Raw genomic sequence first — 18,331 nt, 5'->3', positions numbered from 1 at the left:
CCGAAAATGTAAGTACTTCTTGGCTTGATTAGTTGATGTATCATAACTACTAGTGATTATACATATTTTCATCCATCCATTTTTGTTTTTTGATTAGATTTCCAAAAACACCAAGAACACCAAGAACACACACTAGCGTTCTTGGACTTTTAGTTCTTTACAAGCTCCCACAAAGTAAGTACTTCTATCCTAGAGTCTTTTAAAGCTTGCTATACATTTTAATATCAAGGAAATGTCCCAAGAACACCAAGAACAAGGTGTTCACGGTTTTGGGAGGCTCCCAAAACCGTAAACACCAAGTAAGGTGCAAAGGGGTGCCTTAGGGTGCGTAGATGCTTCACAATGCCTTAGGGACTTGTCTAGATCCATCCTTGATGAGTTTATCACACAAAAAGCACGAAAATCTCACATTTATATGTGTTTACGGTTTGGGGATCTCCCAAAACCGTAAACACCCCAAAAGGTGTATAAATGTCCCCATATTTATTCCTTATGCCTAGAATCTAACCTAGACTATTACCATGATGAGCTAAGGACTTGAAAACCCCCAAATACCATAAACCTTATGAGTTTACGGTAGTAAACTCAAAGCAAAATGGTAAAGGGACCGTAAACTCCATTTAGGAGTGAAATGGTGCCCTAGTTCCTTCCATGGTCACATACATCAAGTAGAAAAGCTTCTAGGGACTCTTAAAGCTTCAAACAACAAATGGTCACAAAGAGGGTGAGCTTACGACCGTAAACCCAAGGGTTTACGACCGTAAACCCTTTTGGTTATGACCACAAAACCGTAAACTCCCTAATGGAGTGTTCCTTGAACCCCAAACACACTAGCCTTTCCCTACAACACTTATATGCAATCCTTGAGACTTATAACACTTGTATAAGGTGTTTAGCATGTCCTAGGGTGTCTTGAATTTGTTTATTAGTTGTTTAAAGACTAATTGGATACATATGTGTGATATTTTATGTTAACTAGGATCATAGAGTGTGTTCAAGACTTCACTTGACACCTAGAAATCCTACATCTTCAGTTCATCTGTACCACTCACTACAGGTGAGTTCATATCCCTTAATCAATGGTTTAAATGTTTTTAAATGCTTTATGGGGGGAATACAAGTTAAATACTTATAGCTATTACATCAATCACATGTGATTAATAACTATAAAACCAATGATTTTCTTACTGTTCAAACTATTTATCAAACTGTTTTACAAATTCTTATACTTATCAAATACGTTTACTTAAGCTCTGTTATACTTATTATCAAATGCATGCCTATGTATGTATAGTTATATAAGCAATGTTTAAAAGGCTTAGGAAGGCCAGTTCGCTTTATTTCCTTTTCCCCGTTGGGATGTGGTATGGTAAGGTATCGGGTATCCGTCCGCAGGTCGTTTAAATAGTTATATATCATGTGTACATATATAGTCATAAAGGTTCTTCCAGTCCATTCAATACCCTTGGGTAGCAAGGGTATACTTCCATGTTCATACGTACCAGTTACATCACTAGTAAGTTACCATAGGGGTAGCACAGGAGGATACTAATATTATTACTAGAACAATGAAACATACAATGAGTCAGTTCATTTATGAGTCAGTACATTACTATACATGCTAGATAGAGAGAGAACATACATTACAACTAGTACACGCAGAACATTACAATACATACAGGCTAGACAGAGAAAGAGTACACTTTCGGTTAGCACATTCATTACATATACATTCATGCAGTTATGTGAACCATTGAGCGGGTCATGGCACTTCCTGCCATGACCGCTTTTGTATCCCGAATCTCCTTAATTGGGGAGCGTATGAGTTTGCGTATAGATCTATACTGGATTGACTATCCTACACATTGTTGCTCGCTATAGTGGGACTTGCATGTCTACGGGTGCCAAATGTCATTTCTTACGGCGTCTTACATCGTCGTTTTACTAGAGTCGGTAGCAGGATACAGGTCGATCACATGTTACTTTGAACACCTTTTGTTTTAAGGTAGTTCATACAACGGTAGTCACTTATTACAAATACTACGGTACTATAATATTTTCCCATTACATTCACTTCGTGAATATTCACACGATGCACCGTAATGTAAAAACTATATTTTTGGTTAATGATAGTCAGAATTGGGAAAACACACACTCTAACAAAAGACATACGCACAGACACTAGATGCCTTGGTAGAAGGCTACAGTTAGTAGGAAACATAGGGTTTTCTAGGAGAGTTCAAACATATTACAAAACATTGTACAAAACATCTTACAAATGCTTTCATACAAACACAGACATTAATATACTTATGATCTCACCAGCTTTAAGCTGATACTCGCTTTCAAAATAACTTGTATTCTCAAGTCACCAATAGACAGGTACAGGTGCCAGGCTTTTGAGAAGATGGAGTTCGTTCAAGACTCATCTTTTATTTTGATATGTATATTTTTGGTGTCTATAACTTTGACAGAACACACATGTATGAAATTATATTATTAATGCAATGGATGATGTTGTTGCTTGTTTACTACTATTCATTGTTGTGATACTGTACATGACGTCCTCCGCCCCAGAACGTTTCCGCCGTTCATGGTTTTGGGGTGTGACATATTATTATATCTTGTTTTGGGAACAAATTCCGCAACCGTTTTCTTTAAAAGATTACTCTGATTTTAAAAACAAAGCATAAACAAATCGGTCTTTTCTGACCGTGAAATTGGGGATGTCACACACTATATCCCAATGGAGCCCATACACGTTCAGTTTCAACCAGGAACAACAGAGCATCGAGTCGTTGACATTCAGGACGCAAATAATCACAAACAACTTCGAGAGGACTTGACGGATTATATATTCTATGGTAAGAATAATGATAACGAATAGCATTTAGTTTTTTTAAAAAAATGTTTTTTTTAACGAATAGAGTTGTATTTTTTTTTATTTTTTATTTTTTTGAATTTGGATGTTATGTGCAATTTAATTTCTATGTTATTTTTAATCTTTAAAAAATGTTTTTATTATATGTTATTTATAATTTTTAAACACTATGTTTTATTTATAATGTTATATTTAAAAAATATTTGTTTAAATTAAAAAAAAGAAATTCGAAAAAAAAATGGAAAAAAGTTGGTGATATAACAAGATGCAACATGGTCATCATTTCCCCATTTAGTGTTATAACACCATTGGTGATGCGGCATGTGAGCTGGCACCATTTGGTGTTACATCTAATTGCCCATACCCGATGCTCTTATATTGTGTCTTGTTTTAGAGATAAGAAATAGAAACAAAAAGGTGTGGATGGTGGCCGCCGACGCTGGTAATCAAAAAGGTGTGGATGGTGGGATTTCACCAGTGAAATCAGAAAGGAACACAGTCGTGATGGGTATTCGGGGCAACAATTATTGAATTTGGAGAGAATTTCTCTCGGTCAATTTTTTGGGTTATTAACGACGAAAGCCATCGCTGCTACTGTCTTCCGTTGATTATCAGTTCATTTTCCAGCCACTAGATCGAGAGGTTTCATCAACGGCTAGGGTTCATCTAAAAATTCTCACAGAGAACTGATGGGTTTTCGTCATAAGAACATCCTATGTGTTCATACAAACCCTAATGCTTGGATCTAGGTTTCTCTATTGTACATGCAATTTATCCAAGACTATAAACCCTAGATCTAGCATATGATAATCAATATAACATATAATTAGGTTTTAGATCATACCTTGATTGTTATGTAGCAATAACAATCTCAAATCCTCCTTGTAATGACTTTAGAAAGCTTAGAGTCACAAATGTCACTCCTCTAATGGTTCACAAACACCAAGAGCAAGAGGATGAAGAAGAGAAGAGAAGGAGGCTGCCCAAAACATGTGGAAACCCTAGAAGGAAGCTTGTCCACGTTTTTGGGGCATAAGGGTTCTTTAAATAGTGAGGCTATTAGGGTTATCTAACAAGGAAACCCTAATTTGGATGCTTAAGCCCTAAGCAACCCATGGACTTCTTTCCTTAAAGGCCTTGGACGATTTCTAATGGGTTTCCCCATAGAATTCGTCCACTCCTTAATATAAGGCAATCCATAGCCCAAATTGCAATTATCTTATAATTACAATTCCAGTCCCTTAAGTTTAATTAATCTCTTTTAGTCACAAACTTAATTCTTATTAATTCTTGACTAATATTAATTAAACAATATGATTTCTCCTTTAATATATTATTCTCATAATATATTAATAAATCATATTTAATCCTTTCTCTCCATAATTCATCCTATCAAGTTGCTTTGGTGAAGACAACCTAAAAGGACCATGCACCATCGGGTCAAATACATACTAAAATAGTTATGGACTTAGACACTAATCCAACAAGAACGTGGTTAGAAGCCTTTAAAGACGGCATCTAAAGGTGTCGCTGTTAAAAATGGGATTTCTTATGTCTTGTTTTGTTGTATTTTAATACTAAGTTCAACAAGTAAATGTCATAATTTAAATTAGTTTAAGACAAGATTAAACTAGAAAGGACAAGACATTGGCAAATCTAAAACTAAAAACCATGCGGTTTCTTATTGGAAATTTGATAGTTTCTTAATTTTTTTTCAAATACCAAAAGGTAGGTCTTAAAAACATTTCTAAAAAATATTAAAATTTAGATAGTCCTGAGACCACCTTTTCAATGTATGTAGATACGTCCAAGGTAACGATTATAGTCCCATCTAACTATTTTTGACCTGTGCCCACAGTATAAATGATCAAGGAGTGCCCCAAACCGACAATATTCCTGCATCTGGTTTATATTACTCAAGTTTGCTAAATTTTATCATTAGGAGGGAACGAATGAATCTAAATTCTTTAACCCTTCTAATACTAATGCTCGATCCTTTAAACACTGTTATGTGTAATCTACCATTTCAATTCCTCCATATTCGCCTAACGCAAACCTGTCTCCCGCCAAAAGTACTCAATTCCACCGACTCCGAGTCCGACGAATTATTCAGCTTCTTCCTTAACGTCTCTCTCTCTCTCTCTCTCTCTCTCTCTCTCTCTCTCTCTCTTTCTCTCTCTCTCACACACACACACACACACGATCGTTCATTCACATAGTTTTCATGATTGAATCATCTCGCTCTTCCTTTTCCTGTTCATGTAAATTCTTCTCAAATTTTCTAATTTGCTTTTGAATTTCCATAAATCTGATTGGCTCCTAGTTTTTAACGGATCAATCAGGAGAGTATACGATAAATTTTCAGGAAAACTTGAATCGCTTTGGTTATGTGGAGAAGCAGATTTTCTGTTCAGAAGTACACACTAAGAGCTAGTAGTTTTTATGTTCTAGAGTAATATAATTGAGCTTAATAGCTCTTCAGAGAAATTATAAGCTCTTCGTGAGACTTTTTCAGTCAGATACCATTTCCTTCTGATAATTAAACGTATCTGAAATCAACATCAACTTTTCCAGATTTGTTCGGCTAGCAAGGCCAAATCTGCATTATCACATAATTGTGCAACAGTGCAAGTCTCTATAACACACCTGCAGTTTTCAGAAGCTATCTCTAAGCTAATTTTTCTCAATTTAAGCTGCTTTATTTTTTTGACTGAGCAACTGCTTATACTTTGTTGATGTTTATGCTTATTTATCAGGTCAAGTACCTATAATGATATAGCTGTGATCTTAATCAATTCAATAACTATTGTTGGTTCATTGGCCTGCTGCAGTGCAATAGCAAATCAGCTCATCTATGGATTCGTATTCACTTAAGTCTGTCTCAGATCTACCTGATCCTTTCCGTGCAACATTTAGTTTCAGGTATGCCTTCAACATTAATGAACTTTGCATTTGAATTTAGTTGTTCGGATGTGTGATCTCTTTTAGCCTGGAACTGTGATTTATGTGTGGCACCGCAAGCTATTACACAGAGTAGTGAATGGATGCACAATTTCTGATACCTATTAAGTTGATCTCACCAGTTAACTAGTTATCGCAAGTAGTAGTAAGATAATTCAGTGTTGATTATAGACCTCGCCCCATATCTACCTCCATGAACACAAAAATAATTATTCGTTTTCTATTTGGTGATAATCTCTCCTGTTTACTAATGACATCCTTTCGATTCCTTATAATTACAGGTATTTCAACTCGCTGCAGAGTGAATGCTTTTCTGCTTGCTTCCACTCCGACATCAACATGGTTATTTCAGCACCAACTGGAAGTGGGAAGACGGTGCTTTTTGAGTTATGCATCTTACGACTTCTATCTAAGTTCATCACCCAGGAAGGAAGATTTATTCATACGAAGGGAACCTTAAAAACAGTAAGCTACATACCAAGTTTTGCTTTCTCTTGAATTATTTCCACAATAATCATTTAGTTTTTCAGCCCAATGTCATGTTATCACCATTAATACTTCATAAGTATATTGCAATTCACACTGATTCAAACCCTGCTATGATTTAGATCTTGGGAATGTGTTGTCTACTTGTCTTCACCCTTTACATTAATATATTTTGTTATGCTCAAGGGTTTTATTTCCCTTTATTTTATTTGGATTTTTGGTGTGAAGATATATATATCCCCATCCAAAGCTTTGGTACAAGAGAAGCTCAGGAGTTGGAATCAGAAGCTTGGGTCATGGGGGATAAATTGCTTGGAGCTGACTGGGGATAATGAATCTTACAATATAAAGAGCATACAAGAGGCAGATATCGTATTGACTACTCCTGAGGTTGTGATTGTATATAGATTTACTTGTGTACTTTCCTTTTCCATCATATTTCATAACACTTACAGATGTTCATCTGCAGAAGTTTGATGCAGTGACTAGATTTGGCATCAAAGATGGTGGCCTAAGTTTTTTTAGCGATATATCACTAGTACTTATTGATGAAGTTCATTTGTTAAATGATCCTCGTGGAGCAGCTTTAGAGGCAATTGTTAGTAGAATCAAAATGATTAGTCGAAGTCCTCAAATGGAAACAAGTCCATTGGCCCATGTGCGTTTCCTAGCTGTTTCTGCAACAATTCCCAATATTGATGACCTTGGTAAAGTTATTTACTTTCTCCATCATGCCTTCAAATTAGTCACACTTTGTTGTAATCTTTTGACCATGTTTGACTCCTGCAGCTGAATGGCTTATGGTTCCTATCCAAGGAATCAAAAGGTATATGTGATATCATTCAATGAATGAGTGTTATAGTTTCCTAATGGAATGGCTTTTTACCATTTGTACAGGTTTGGTGAGGAAATGAGACCTGTAAAGCTGACTACTAAAGTTTTTGGTAATCACTCTCATCAAATATTATTTTTGATTTGTTTGCTTAAGTGCTTTAAATCCATTTAGAATTTCATGCAAATACAAATCCAGGTCTGATTGTTTGTTAAGCCACACCATACTTCATAGCTGTCTTTTTTGTTGGTCATTTGCTTAAGGGCTAAATGCAAGAAATAACAACGTTCTTTTAATTTATTTTGTGTATTAGAGCATCATACTTACATTTCTATATACCAGAGCATTGTACTTTCAACTTTATTCTTGTCAACGCATTGTACTTTGAAAAATCTACTCAATTACAGCATTGTACTTACAGTTTTATTCTACTCTGAAAATTCTATTCAAGTATACCAGTGAACATTGCTTTGTATTTGGATATAATTTTATAATTGGGTAGATTTTTTCAAGTAGAATGTTTTTATAGGAAAAAATGAAAGTAGGATGCTATAACAAACAAATCTATAGAAGTACTTTATTGTTCCTTGCATATAACCCTTTTGCTTAATGTGGAACTTTTTTTCCTTGCAGGCTACACCCCAGCCAAAAATGACTTCCTTTTTGAGAAGGCAAGTGCTTCATGCTCTTGTATTATAAACTTCGCTTTACTCAACCTTTTCACTAAATATCAGTTCTATCTTTTTCACTATAAATAACAATAACATGAATACTTACAACTCACTAACCCTTTCCATTTCTTTCTTTTTGTGATTCAGCGGCTTCAAAACTACATCTTTGGTAAGTATAGACTCTAAAATGCAGATCTTATGCCTATAATTTTCAATAATCAAAACCCTAAATTAACAAAAAAAAAAAAACCCTGAAATGCAGATCTCCTTATGCAATATTCTAGTGGAAAATCTGCACTGGTATTTTGCTCTACAAGAAAAGGGGCACAAGAAGCAGCACAAAGGCTGGCCCATACTGTTATGACCCATGGATATTCAAACCCATTCATCAAAAGCATGGATCAGCAAGAAAGGTTGAGGGAAGCTTCACTCTCATGTGGTGACAAACAGATGCAGTCTTACATCCTTTATGGCGGTAAGTGAATTACATTATTTACAATCAAAGGAAAAAAATAAAAAATTAGATTACATAAAGTTGGCACAATTTTCATTGCTCAGTTGGTTATCACAATGGTGGACTTTCCCCAAAGGATCGCAGTCTGATTGAAGGTCTCTTTCTCAATGGTGATCTTCGAGTTCTATGCACCACAAACACCCTTGCCCATGGAATTAACCTACCAGCACATACAGTTATAATCAAATCAACACAACACTTGTATGTCTACACCTGCTTTTCTTAATGGCTAATCATTTAACTCTTTCCATACTTATTTTCTTTTCTTTTTAACAGCAACAAGGAGAAAGGAACTTACATGGAATATGATCGATCAATGATACTTCAGGTTTGCCACTTATCTGTCCACTTCATCAACTCATGTATGGTTAAACTGGCTCAATGGGTAATCATGTTTATCTGGATAAAGTGTTGTATTCATAAGGTTTGTTTCTTTTCAGACGTTTCTAGACTAAATAAACCGTCTAAATGACCATTTTACCCTTACATTCCAAAAACAAATTTCACGATATCCATCAATTTAAAAATAGTAATCATAAGTTTTGTATACATAAGGTTTGTTTCTTCTCTAGACTAAATAAATCGTTTGAATGAGACTAAATGACCATTTTACCCCTACATTCCACATCCATCAATTTAACAATACTAATCAATTATAACATGAGAGGAGTTGGGAGGAAAAAAAGAAAAACAAATAAGTAAAAGCCTAAAAGGTTAGGTTTGAATGAGACTAAGTGACCATTTTACCCATACTAATAATGTACTGATAGCCATCCCTTTTTGGTTGTGCAGATGTGTGGGAGGGCAGGGCGCCCACCATTTGATGATACTGGAATGGTCATAATCATGACAAGAAGAGAAACAGTAAACATACACAAACACACACACACATATTAGTTGTGCTACCTTTTCTGATAGATGATATGTTTTTTAAAATATGAATTTAGGTCCATTTATACGAGAACCTACTAGGTGGATGTGAACTGGTTGAGTCTCAGTAAGTTTACAAGATCTTTTAGCTAATTTTCAAGTGATTTACAGTCTCTAAAATTTATGTATCTTGTCCATTTTCTGTTCAGATTACTTTCCTGTGTTACTGAACATCTAGTTGCAGAGGTGGTTCAGTTGACTATTCCAGATATAACAAGGGCAATAGAATGGATCAAATGCTCATATTTGTATGTGAGAATGAAAAAGGTTGTTAATATAATGCTCTAGCAAATGTCAACTTATTTTTTGTTATTCATATATTTCTAAAACCTCCGTTTTTATGTTAGAACCCTCAAAACTATGCAATAAAGAAAGAATTATCTGGTATCCATATAGAGAAGCATATACAAGGTATTTCAGTACAAAAATCAAGTTTTACATTATTTGCATCTATGTCAGTTTCTGACTCATTTTATAATATATATATTCCAGAGGTCTGTGTTCAAAAAGTCAAAGAGTTATCAGAGTACCAAATGATCTTGACTGAGGAAGATGGTTTTATCTTGAAGCCTCTTGGTATCTTTACTCTATAAAACTATTATATATTATACCCCATGCATACATATACATATGTTTTATATATTTCATGTATCTGCAGAACCTGGAAGGTTGATGACAAAGTATTATTTGAAATTTGACACGATGAAACACATTATGAAAGCTCCTGCAAATTGCAGCATAGAAGATGCACTTAATATTGTTTGTCGCGCAGAGGAAATATCCTGTATGTATTTATTTAACTGATTATATTAAATGTAAATAAATAATATGATGGAGCTCAGCTGACTTTGTTTCCTTGAATGAAGGGATACAATTAAGGAGGAATGAGAAGAAGCTTCTGAATGACATAAATAATGATAAAGATGGTAGGCTTCGGTTTCATGTTCTTGGAGATAAAGGGAAGAAGAAAAAACGCATACAAACCAGAGAAGAGAAGCTATTTATTTTGGTAAATGATTGTTTGACTGGAGATCCTACAGCCCATGACTTATCTCTTACCCAGGTTAGATTTTTCAAATTTCTAAAGGAGTAATTTACATTTTTGGTTCTGGAATATAGCTGATTTTTTCAAATTTGGCTCTTATTTGAGATTTTGTAACGTGTTTGCTCCATGTTCCAAGTAAAATGACTGTTTTGGGACCAAAATTTGCAAAAATCAGCTATACTCGGGGACCAAAGATAATCATTTTACTTGGAAGAGGACCGACCATATACATTATAAGGACTGTATTTACAAGAAAACTCTTTTCGGATCAAAATTTCAAATATCAGCTATACTCAGGGACCAAAAATGTAATTTACTCTTTATAAAGTTATGAAGTTTTTATCTTGTGTAAGTTACATTTTTAGTCACTGAGTACAGTTGATTTTTACAACTTTGGTCCCACAAAGGTTTTACTTGCATTCATGGTCCTTACTTGAGGTTCTTGTAAAGTTTTTGGTCCCTATTACCATTAAAATGACTAATTTTTGTCCTCGAGTATAGCCGATTATTGGCAATTTTGGTCCCAAAAATATAGTCATTTTACTTGAAAGATGGACCAAAAACATTACAAAAACCCCAAATAAGGAGTTAAGGACCAAAATATAGTCATTTTACTTGAAAAAATACTCAGGGACCAAAAATGTAGTTTACTTTTTTATCGCTTTCATATAACATTAAATGGCCTACAGGATACGAACTCCGTTTGTTCAAATGGTTGTCGGATTGCAAAATGCATGAAAGAGTATTTTATATATAAAAAGAATTACAAAGGAGCTTTGAATTCAAGCCTTTTAGCAAAATCTTTACATCAAAAACTCTGGGAAGACAGTCCATATCTTCTGAAACAATTACCAGGCATTGGTATGGTGACAGCAAAGGTATTACTCCATCTTTTTTAAAATTTCAAAATCTATACAACAAAATTACAATTTTAACCTTTGTAGTTTGTATACACCACAATTAATCCTTTATTTTTTGTTCAGGCCTTACAATCTATGGGAGTAAAGTCATTTGAGACCCTTTCTGAAGCAGACCCAAGGAAAATAGAGATGGTTACTGGTAGAAAGTTCCCATTTGGAAACCACATTAAGGAATCACTGTTGTCACTTCCACCAAAAGTAGATATGAAACTTGAGGAGATGACATGTCCAAATTATGGAAAGTCAAAACTGGTTATGACATTAACCAGATTGTCAGAGTCACCACAAACAAATAAACGACATTATGCTGATGTGGTATGTGATTAGGAACATATTTTTGGAATATATTACTTTTTAAACACTACTTTTGTTTTCACAGGTTGTTGCTACAGAGGAGGATAACTTGATAGTTTTCCATGAGAAAATAAGGTAATAAAACTGGAATTTGAACCACGGTTTAAAGCGATAAATAGCAATATACTTTCATTGAGCTGTTTATTATTCGCATCTAAATCTAATTTCTTCCTATTACAGCATTGTACTTTGAAAAACCTATCCGGTTATAGCAATGCCATTCAAATACTAAACAATTTTCACTGCTATAATTGGGTGGATTCTTCATAATATAATGTCTCAATAAGAAAAGTGTTAAATGCAAGATATAGCAACCTACTTTGATTGATTTGTTTATTATAGCATCACACTTTCATTTATTCCTATTACAGCACTGAACTTTGAAAAATCCACCCAATTATAGCATTGTCATTCAAACACAAAGCAATTTGCATGAATATAATTGGATAATATGTTGAAAGTACAATGTCCTGATAAGAAATTTTTTGGAAGTACATTGTTATATTTGGTAAGATTTCTCAAAGTGTGTCGCCTTAATAAGAAAAGACTGAAAGTATAATGTTGTAACAGAAAGATTTGAAAGTAGGAGGTTATAACTTATAATACTCTAATAAATAATGAAAGTATGTTGCTATTTCTCACATTAGACCCTAAGAAAAAGTTGAAAGTATAATTTTGTAGTAGAAAGAAATGAAAATAGGATGCTATCATAGAAAAAGACAGAAGTTATGTTCATATGATTGCTATGATAATGCTTCAGGCATCTTTGATACATTATGTTGCAATAGTGACTTACTGTTTTCTAATTTGTTTCTGCAGAGTGGAAGAATTCACAAGGTTTTGAAGACGTTTCCTTCCACCAAATAATCCTTCTTTAAGTATATTCTTAACTTATTTGCAACAATTATTATTTTTATAATTATGTAATTATCTATGTGCACAGCCCATACAGTGCAACAATACTAGTTACAAGCCATTTGCAAGGGAAGCTAACTGTTAAGGCAGATCTAATCTTCGAAGAATTCAGTGAAGTTTCATCTTGTTAATTCCTTATTTCTGACTTTGATCTATTTTCACTCATTTCAGTGTTGATTTGATTTCATGCAGTTGGTATTGACCTACACCAAAAGGTTATACTAATGAAGGATATTAGCTCAAATATCTATCATAAACATGGAACAAAAAAACTCTCATTGCCTCCATCAACTGATGTCTGCATAATTGACCCCGAAAACAATGATTCACCCCAAGTTCCAGCTGGCAGGTCTCAGAAATCATTAAAATCCAAAAACGAAGAAGCTTCCATGTATGCTCTTAACCATATAAATCTTATCAGTATTCCATTGGTTTATATGCAAGAAATAGCAACATACTTTCATTTCTTTGTGTATTGTAGCATCCTACTTCCATTTCTTTTCATTACAGCATTGGACTTTAATTTTTTTTTAACTAAGGCATTGTACTTTCAAAATATTTTTCTATTAGGACATTAAACTTTGAAAAATCTACCTCGTTCAGTTATAACAGTGAAAACCGTTGTGTTTGGATGACATTGATATAACTGGATAGATTATTCTAAGTACAATGTTTTGATAGGAAGAAATGAAAGTGAGATGCTATAATAAACAAATCAATCAAAGTACATTGCTATTTATTGCATTTAACACTATTACATTTACTGATTAATTTTTTTCCTTTTGGTGAGCAGACCCAGTTTCAAACTCTTAGATGAAGATTCAGATGAAGGTAATGTTTCCTTCTTTCCAATACTGTCACAGATATACTTATTTTTGAGACTTGACTTTATAAGCTTAATGGATTAAGCACTTAATCTGACAGCTGGATATGGTTGTTACTTTTGACTTAGTCTAGACAGAATGACTTAATGAGTTAAGCCAAAAAGACATGCCTTAATGTGCTCAGACACTAACTCATTTAGACGGTTTATTCAGTCCAGGAAAAAAAAGAACAGACCTTATGTAAAAAGAACATTTTATTCACACATAAATCATTATCCCTTACTTTTGAAAATCTGTTTTTGTAGTTAATTTATCAAGTTAACAGTGCATGCTAATTACTAAATATGGTTTCTATAGGTGAGCCTGTTGTTGAGATTGAGAATGATGATGATGATGATTGCAAAATCATTAATGAGAGAACTGTTTTCGATCACATTCGTGAAAAGGCCAAAAGCTTACCTTCCTTTACAACCACACCAACTACTGAATGCCCTCCATCTCTAGAGACATTAAGTCTCATCAGAAAGCGTACACGCGAGCGACACCTGGCACTCGATGACACTTCAGAATTTTCAGCCAATCCATGTGAAGAAGAATTTCAATCAAGCGAGCCACACAGAAACAGTAAAAACAACACACTAACTGGAGAGACGATATTTGATCATATAAGAAAGAAAGCCAAAAGCTTCCCTCGAGTTGATGAAATCAAGACGTTGACCACTAAGTCAACCGTTACTAATTTTGACTTATTCGCAGACACAAAGTCAATCGTTTTGGATTTGCAACCTATGAAACCCCGAGAGTACCATCCTAAGTCTCCAAGTCTAGCAAACAGACAATTATGCTCATTGGCAACAGAAACCGAAAAGAGACAGGTAACAGATCCTTTTCTTGGTTTCAAAAGTGTCTTTTCGTTTCTTTAAATGTTTTTTACACTATAAAACATATAGCTTGATGCCTTGGAATAAGAAACTGCATTGATACATTGTGTCTTCATGGGTTAGTTTAGACTTTCGTGTATACTTGGAACATTTAAGGGGTACTTTAGTACTTACAGACTTACAGTTGTTATTTTGTTAAAAGTTTTGAAACTAACAGGGTTTCTATTCTATGATGAGTTTCAACTTTCAAGAATCACTATATTTCACAAAATGGTCCCTATGTTTCACACAATTGCAGAAATGATCCTTGAGTTTCACAAAAATACAGAAATGGTCTTTGCATTCCACAAAATTTTCAGAAGTGGTCCCTTCCCGATAGCAGAATTGCAGAAATGGTGACGTGTTTCACAAAATTACATAAATAGTCCCTGCCTATGGCCTAATAGGAAAATAACAGAAATGGTCCCTCTGTTTCACAGAGCTTATAGAAATGGTCCCCGTGCAAAAATTTGGACAGATTGGATATAAGTGATAAAGTTGAATGGGTATTTTCTTTTGAAACTTAATTAACTTATAATTTTGAATTTTCTTTTTATCTTTCTACTTTGACGGATTCTATATAAGTGGCGTCAATTGAAAATTTAACTAGTCTTATTTGATTTTATATTATTATATAAGGTCTCCTATTTAGAAAATTTTGAGAACTTTTTAATTTTTATGACCTTTGAGTATAGTATCCTTGTTTTTATTTATGTTTTGGTTACAAAGGTCTCTCAATTACATTTCAAAAGAAGAGATTTTATTTTGTTGGATTGGATATTTTAGTGTGGATTTTAAAAAGTATATTTTAGGCTTCTTTAATTAAAAATCCATTCAAATGATATTATAAAACATGTGATGGAGACATTTGTCAACATGAGCATTGAATGCTCGGAGCCAAACATGGACGTGAACCTATAAATCGGTCTAAAACACGAAAATCAACCGACATGTATTTTGGTTGGTAAGAGTTTTGAGAAATTGGAAGTTCTATTATACTTAAAGATATTTGGTCTGAGATATTAGATTAGAATCATTAGATCTTTTATTAGTTGTGGTTGCCTTTTTTTATATAGACACAAAGCTTGAGTATGTATGGGCCATGTATCACATTCACATCTCAACATCTCAAGCCAACGCTCATGATTTGGCTTGTCTTGTAGAACCAAATTTAACGATCGACAAAAGAGCACAAAAAATGTAAATTTCATTTTGGAGAAAAATACAAGGGATAAAATATGATATTTAACAAAATTACCATGCTTTTTTGCTAATCACAAATAGACAATCAATTTCATATTAAAAAAAAAAAAACAAATTGATTCCCATCACAAAAAGAACAAAAAATGTAAATTTCATTTCGGAGAAAAATACAAGGGATAAAATATGATATTTAACAAAATTACCATGCTTTTTTGCTAATCACAAAAAGACAATCAATTTCATATTAAAAAAAAACAAATTGATTCCCATCACAAAAAGAAGATGATTTGTATACAACAATTTTTCTCCATACACAACAATTGGTGCCCAAAAGAAACCTTAAAAAAAATTAAAGAAAAAAGTTATTTCGAAATAAGGATTTTTTTTTTTAAATGATAGGAAGCGATTTTGATTTTTCTTTTGAAATTCACAACTAACCGGTGTTCAATAAAAAAAATGGTTTGTTCACTAACTCTCACACTATAAATATTAAATTTTAAAATGGGCATTCTTGTAATTATACCGATATATATATATATATATATATATATATATATATATATATATATATATATATATATATATATATATATATATATATATATATATATATATATATTTATTTATTTATTTATTTATTTATTTATTTTTTTGGTCGATTGGGTCTAAAGGAAGGGGCGTAACCAATATAGGGTAAGAGTGAGTTTTGGTCCACCAACACAAAATTAAGGTTATATATATATATATATATATATATATATATATATATATATATATATATATATATATATATATAGGTTAAAATGTTTTTAACAACTATTGTGTGTATGTATGCACCAATGCAAATTTAAGAAATAATAAATTATTAAATAAATCATTTAAGGATATCATAGTAATCTTGACATATTTAATTATGATAGATAACTAATATAACAAAACTATAATGACAATTACACATTATTACTATTTTATTAATTAGGAAAAAGAAAAATATCCTATAAATTAGCACAAAACGTATACAACCATGAACCAACCATCTTCTTCTAAACCTAGACCCAATTTTCTTTGAACGCCGATCAGCCTTCTATCTCGTTCATATTTTTTTTCTCATGTAATACCACATGCCGGAGACCAGACGACTAAGCCTTTCTGAGGAACAAACAATTAGTACAGTAAGTATTTATAAAGTTTCATAGATTTTACTATTTTAGCAATGAATGATATGAATGTTATATTTTTGTTGAATTTTATTGGTGTTGTAGGTTTCGAGGCAAGCAAGAACTGAGATTGGAATCAATTGGGTCCCAAACATGAGAACATAGCCATATAAAGTGACACGTATATGTGAGATTACAACCATTCTCATTCTACATGGCCTTCCAAGGTATTGCTTTTGGTGAATGGCGACACATGGCTTTTTTTTTTTTTTTTTTTTTTTTTTTTTTTTTTTATCTATATCTATATAATTAAATAATTAAATAATATATATCATTAGGTTTCTTATTGGGACAATCTTGACAGATTCTAAAGCTGTATAAATCTGGCAAGATGTCTTTATATATGTATGTGATCAAGTATATTTGTTTAACTCGTAATCGGTTAGAATAAATTAAAAATCTTTAATGTCTAACACATTCTATTAGAATTTATAGTTTAAAGTTGATTATGTTTTTTTTTTTGGATATAAATTTTGAAGAAGCAACCATTGATGTTGAAAAAGAAGAAAACATGGAGAACGAGAGTATTTTAGCAGAATGTATTCTGTCAGAATGTATTCTTTCAAAATAGATTAGTGTTTTGTTTTTGGATTTTGATGTTTTTATTTTTATTTTTTAACCATTCTTGGTTTTAATCTTTAAGAATAAATGTAATTCTTAAACCATTATTAATCATTTTTTTTTTCAGAATGATTGTAATAATTTTTTAGTCTTATTATTTACGAATTAATGTTTTTAGTAATTCTTAAAAAACATAATCTATATTCTTTAGAAAATGTTATTCTTACCAATATGTTGTATAATTCTTTAAACATGTTAATTAAAAAATGTATTGAATGAACCATATTCTGCAAGAATAAAATCGAAATATATTTATTAGTTTATGTTTGACTCTTTGTTATTCTGACCGAATAAAATCAGATATTATTAGAAATTATAATAGAATTAAATTTGAATTAATTTAAACAATTCAGATTTAAAAAAAAAAAGAAAATTAATTATCCCTTAAAATCCGAAAATTTCTTTTTTTAATGTAAGTTAATTGACCAAAACACCATTTTGCTGAAATTTGTGTGATTATATGATATATATTATCTTATTATAATATCCTAGACCCTCAAATCAATGACCATTTATTTTATTCAACAATTGGTCCAGAATTGTGCGTAGGGCACACAATAGATGTAAAAAACAAAATAACCTAGCTATATATATATATATATATATATATATATATATATGTTAAATAAAAGGAATTTGAGTTGTAATATGACCTATTTCATTTAAAATTAGAAATTAGTATAAGAGAATACATTATTGTTTATGTCGATTAAATTTCATTTTAGATTATTTTAATGATGTAAGATAACATCATGTGCAACTTAAAATAAACAATTTAGTTAAGAATCATATATAATTACATTTTGTTATTGTTTGAAGAATTTTGTCACTTATTCATATTTTATATATTATTTGATATACCCTAAAATAAAATCCAAGCTACGCCACTGGTCTAAACTCTAAAGAGATGTCCGTGGTCATGGAGACACCTATGGACTTGGATTTGTTTGAAACTTGCTAGGTGGTATGGGTTCTTTCCAATTTAAATTAATATTTTTATTTGGAGATTGATGTTGGATAGACTTCCTACGATGAGT

The 18,331-nt window shown here is 32.4% G+C and overlaps 1 protein-coding gene and 1 long non-coding RNA gene across 2 annotated transcripts; both read left to right on the top strand.

Moving 5' to 3' along the window:
* Positions 1-4,808: 4,808 nt before the first annotated feature.
* Positions 4,809-14,444, top strand: RCK (DNA helicase ROCK-N-ROLLERS). Its single transcript, XM_079035557.1, has 27 exons — positions 4,809-5,007; positions 5,713-5,803; positions 6,124-6,307; positions 6,557-6,718; positions 6,798-7,035; positions 7,118-7,154; positions 7,226-7,272; positions 7,794-7,831; positions 7,979-8,000; positions 8,094-8,306; positions 8,390-8,546; positions 8,622-8,673; positions 9,138-9,209; positions 9,293-9,342; positions 9,425-9,542; positions 9,623-9,686; positions 9,768-9,851; positions 9,934-10,059; positions 10,142-10,338; positions 11,010-11,198; positions 11,304-11,555; positions 11,620-11,669; positions 12,414-12,431; positions 12,538-12,620; positions 12,702-12,900; positions 13,303-13,340; positions 13,691-14,444. Exons 2-27 carry the CDS (start codon positions 5,736-5,738, stop codon positions 14,254-14,256), a joined length of 3,324 nt encoding a protein of 1,107 aa, XP_078891683.1. The 5' UTR covers positions 4,809-5,007; positions 5,713-5,735; the 3' UTR covers positions 14,257-14,444.
* A 2,040-nt stretch (positions 14,445-16,484) lies between these two features.
* On the top strand, positions 16,485-17,420 carry LOC145100826 (uncharacterized). Its single transcript, XR_013705264.1, has 3 exons — positions 16,485-16,628; positions 16,719-16,840; positions 17,153-17,420. It is a non-coding gene; the product is annotated as an uncharacterized LOC145100826 (long non-coding RNA).
* Positions 17,421-18,331: the final 911 nt, after the last annotated feature.

This window comes from Lactuca serriola, chromosome 4 (genome assembly GCF_051521515.1).
Source record: "Lactuca serriola cultivar US96UC23 chromosome 4, Lser_US96UC23_V15, whole genome shotgun sequence".
In the NCBI taxonomy this organism is placed as follows: domain Eukaryota; kingdom Viridiplantae; phylum Streptophyta; class Magnoliopsida; order Asterales; family Asteraceae; genus Lactuca; species Lactuca serriola.
This window is presented reverse-complemented; position numbering and strand designations above follow the sequence as displayed.

What these genes read in the sequence shown, in the direction of transcription:
- RCK (XM_079035557.1), top strand. Translation starts at nt 5,736, where the DNA reads ATGGATTCGTATTCACTTAAGTCTGTCTCAGATCTACCTGATCCTTTC. An exon ending in GCTGACTACTAAAGTTTTTG is followed by an intron (nt 7,273 to 7,793) that starts GTAATCACTCTC and finishes TTTTCCTTGCAG; the next exon opens with GCTACACCCCAGCCAAAAAT. An exon ending in TCTAATCTTCGAAGAATTCA is followed by an intron (nt 12,621 to 12,701) that starts GTGAAGTTTCAT and finishes GATTTCATGCAG; the next exon opens with TTGGTATTGACCTACACCAA.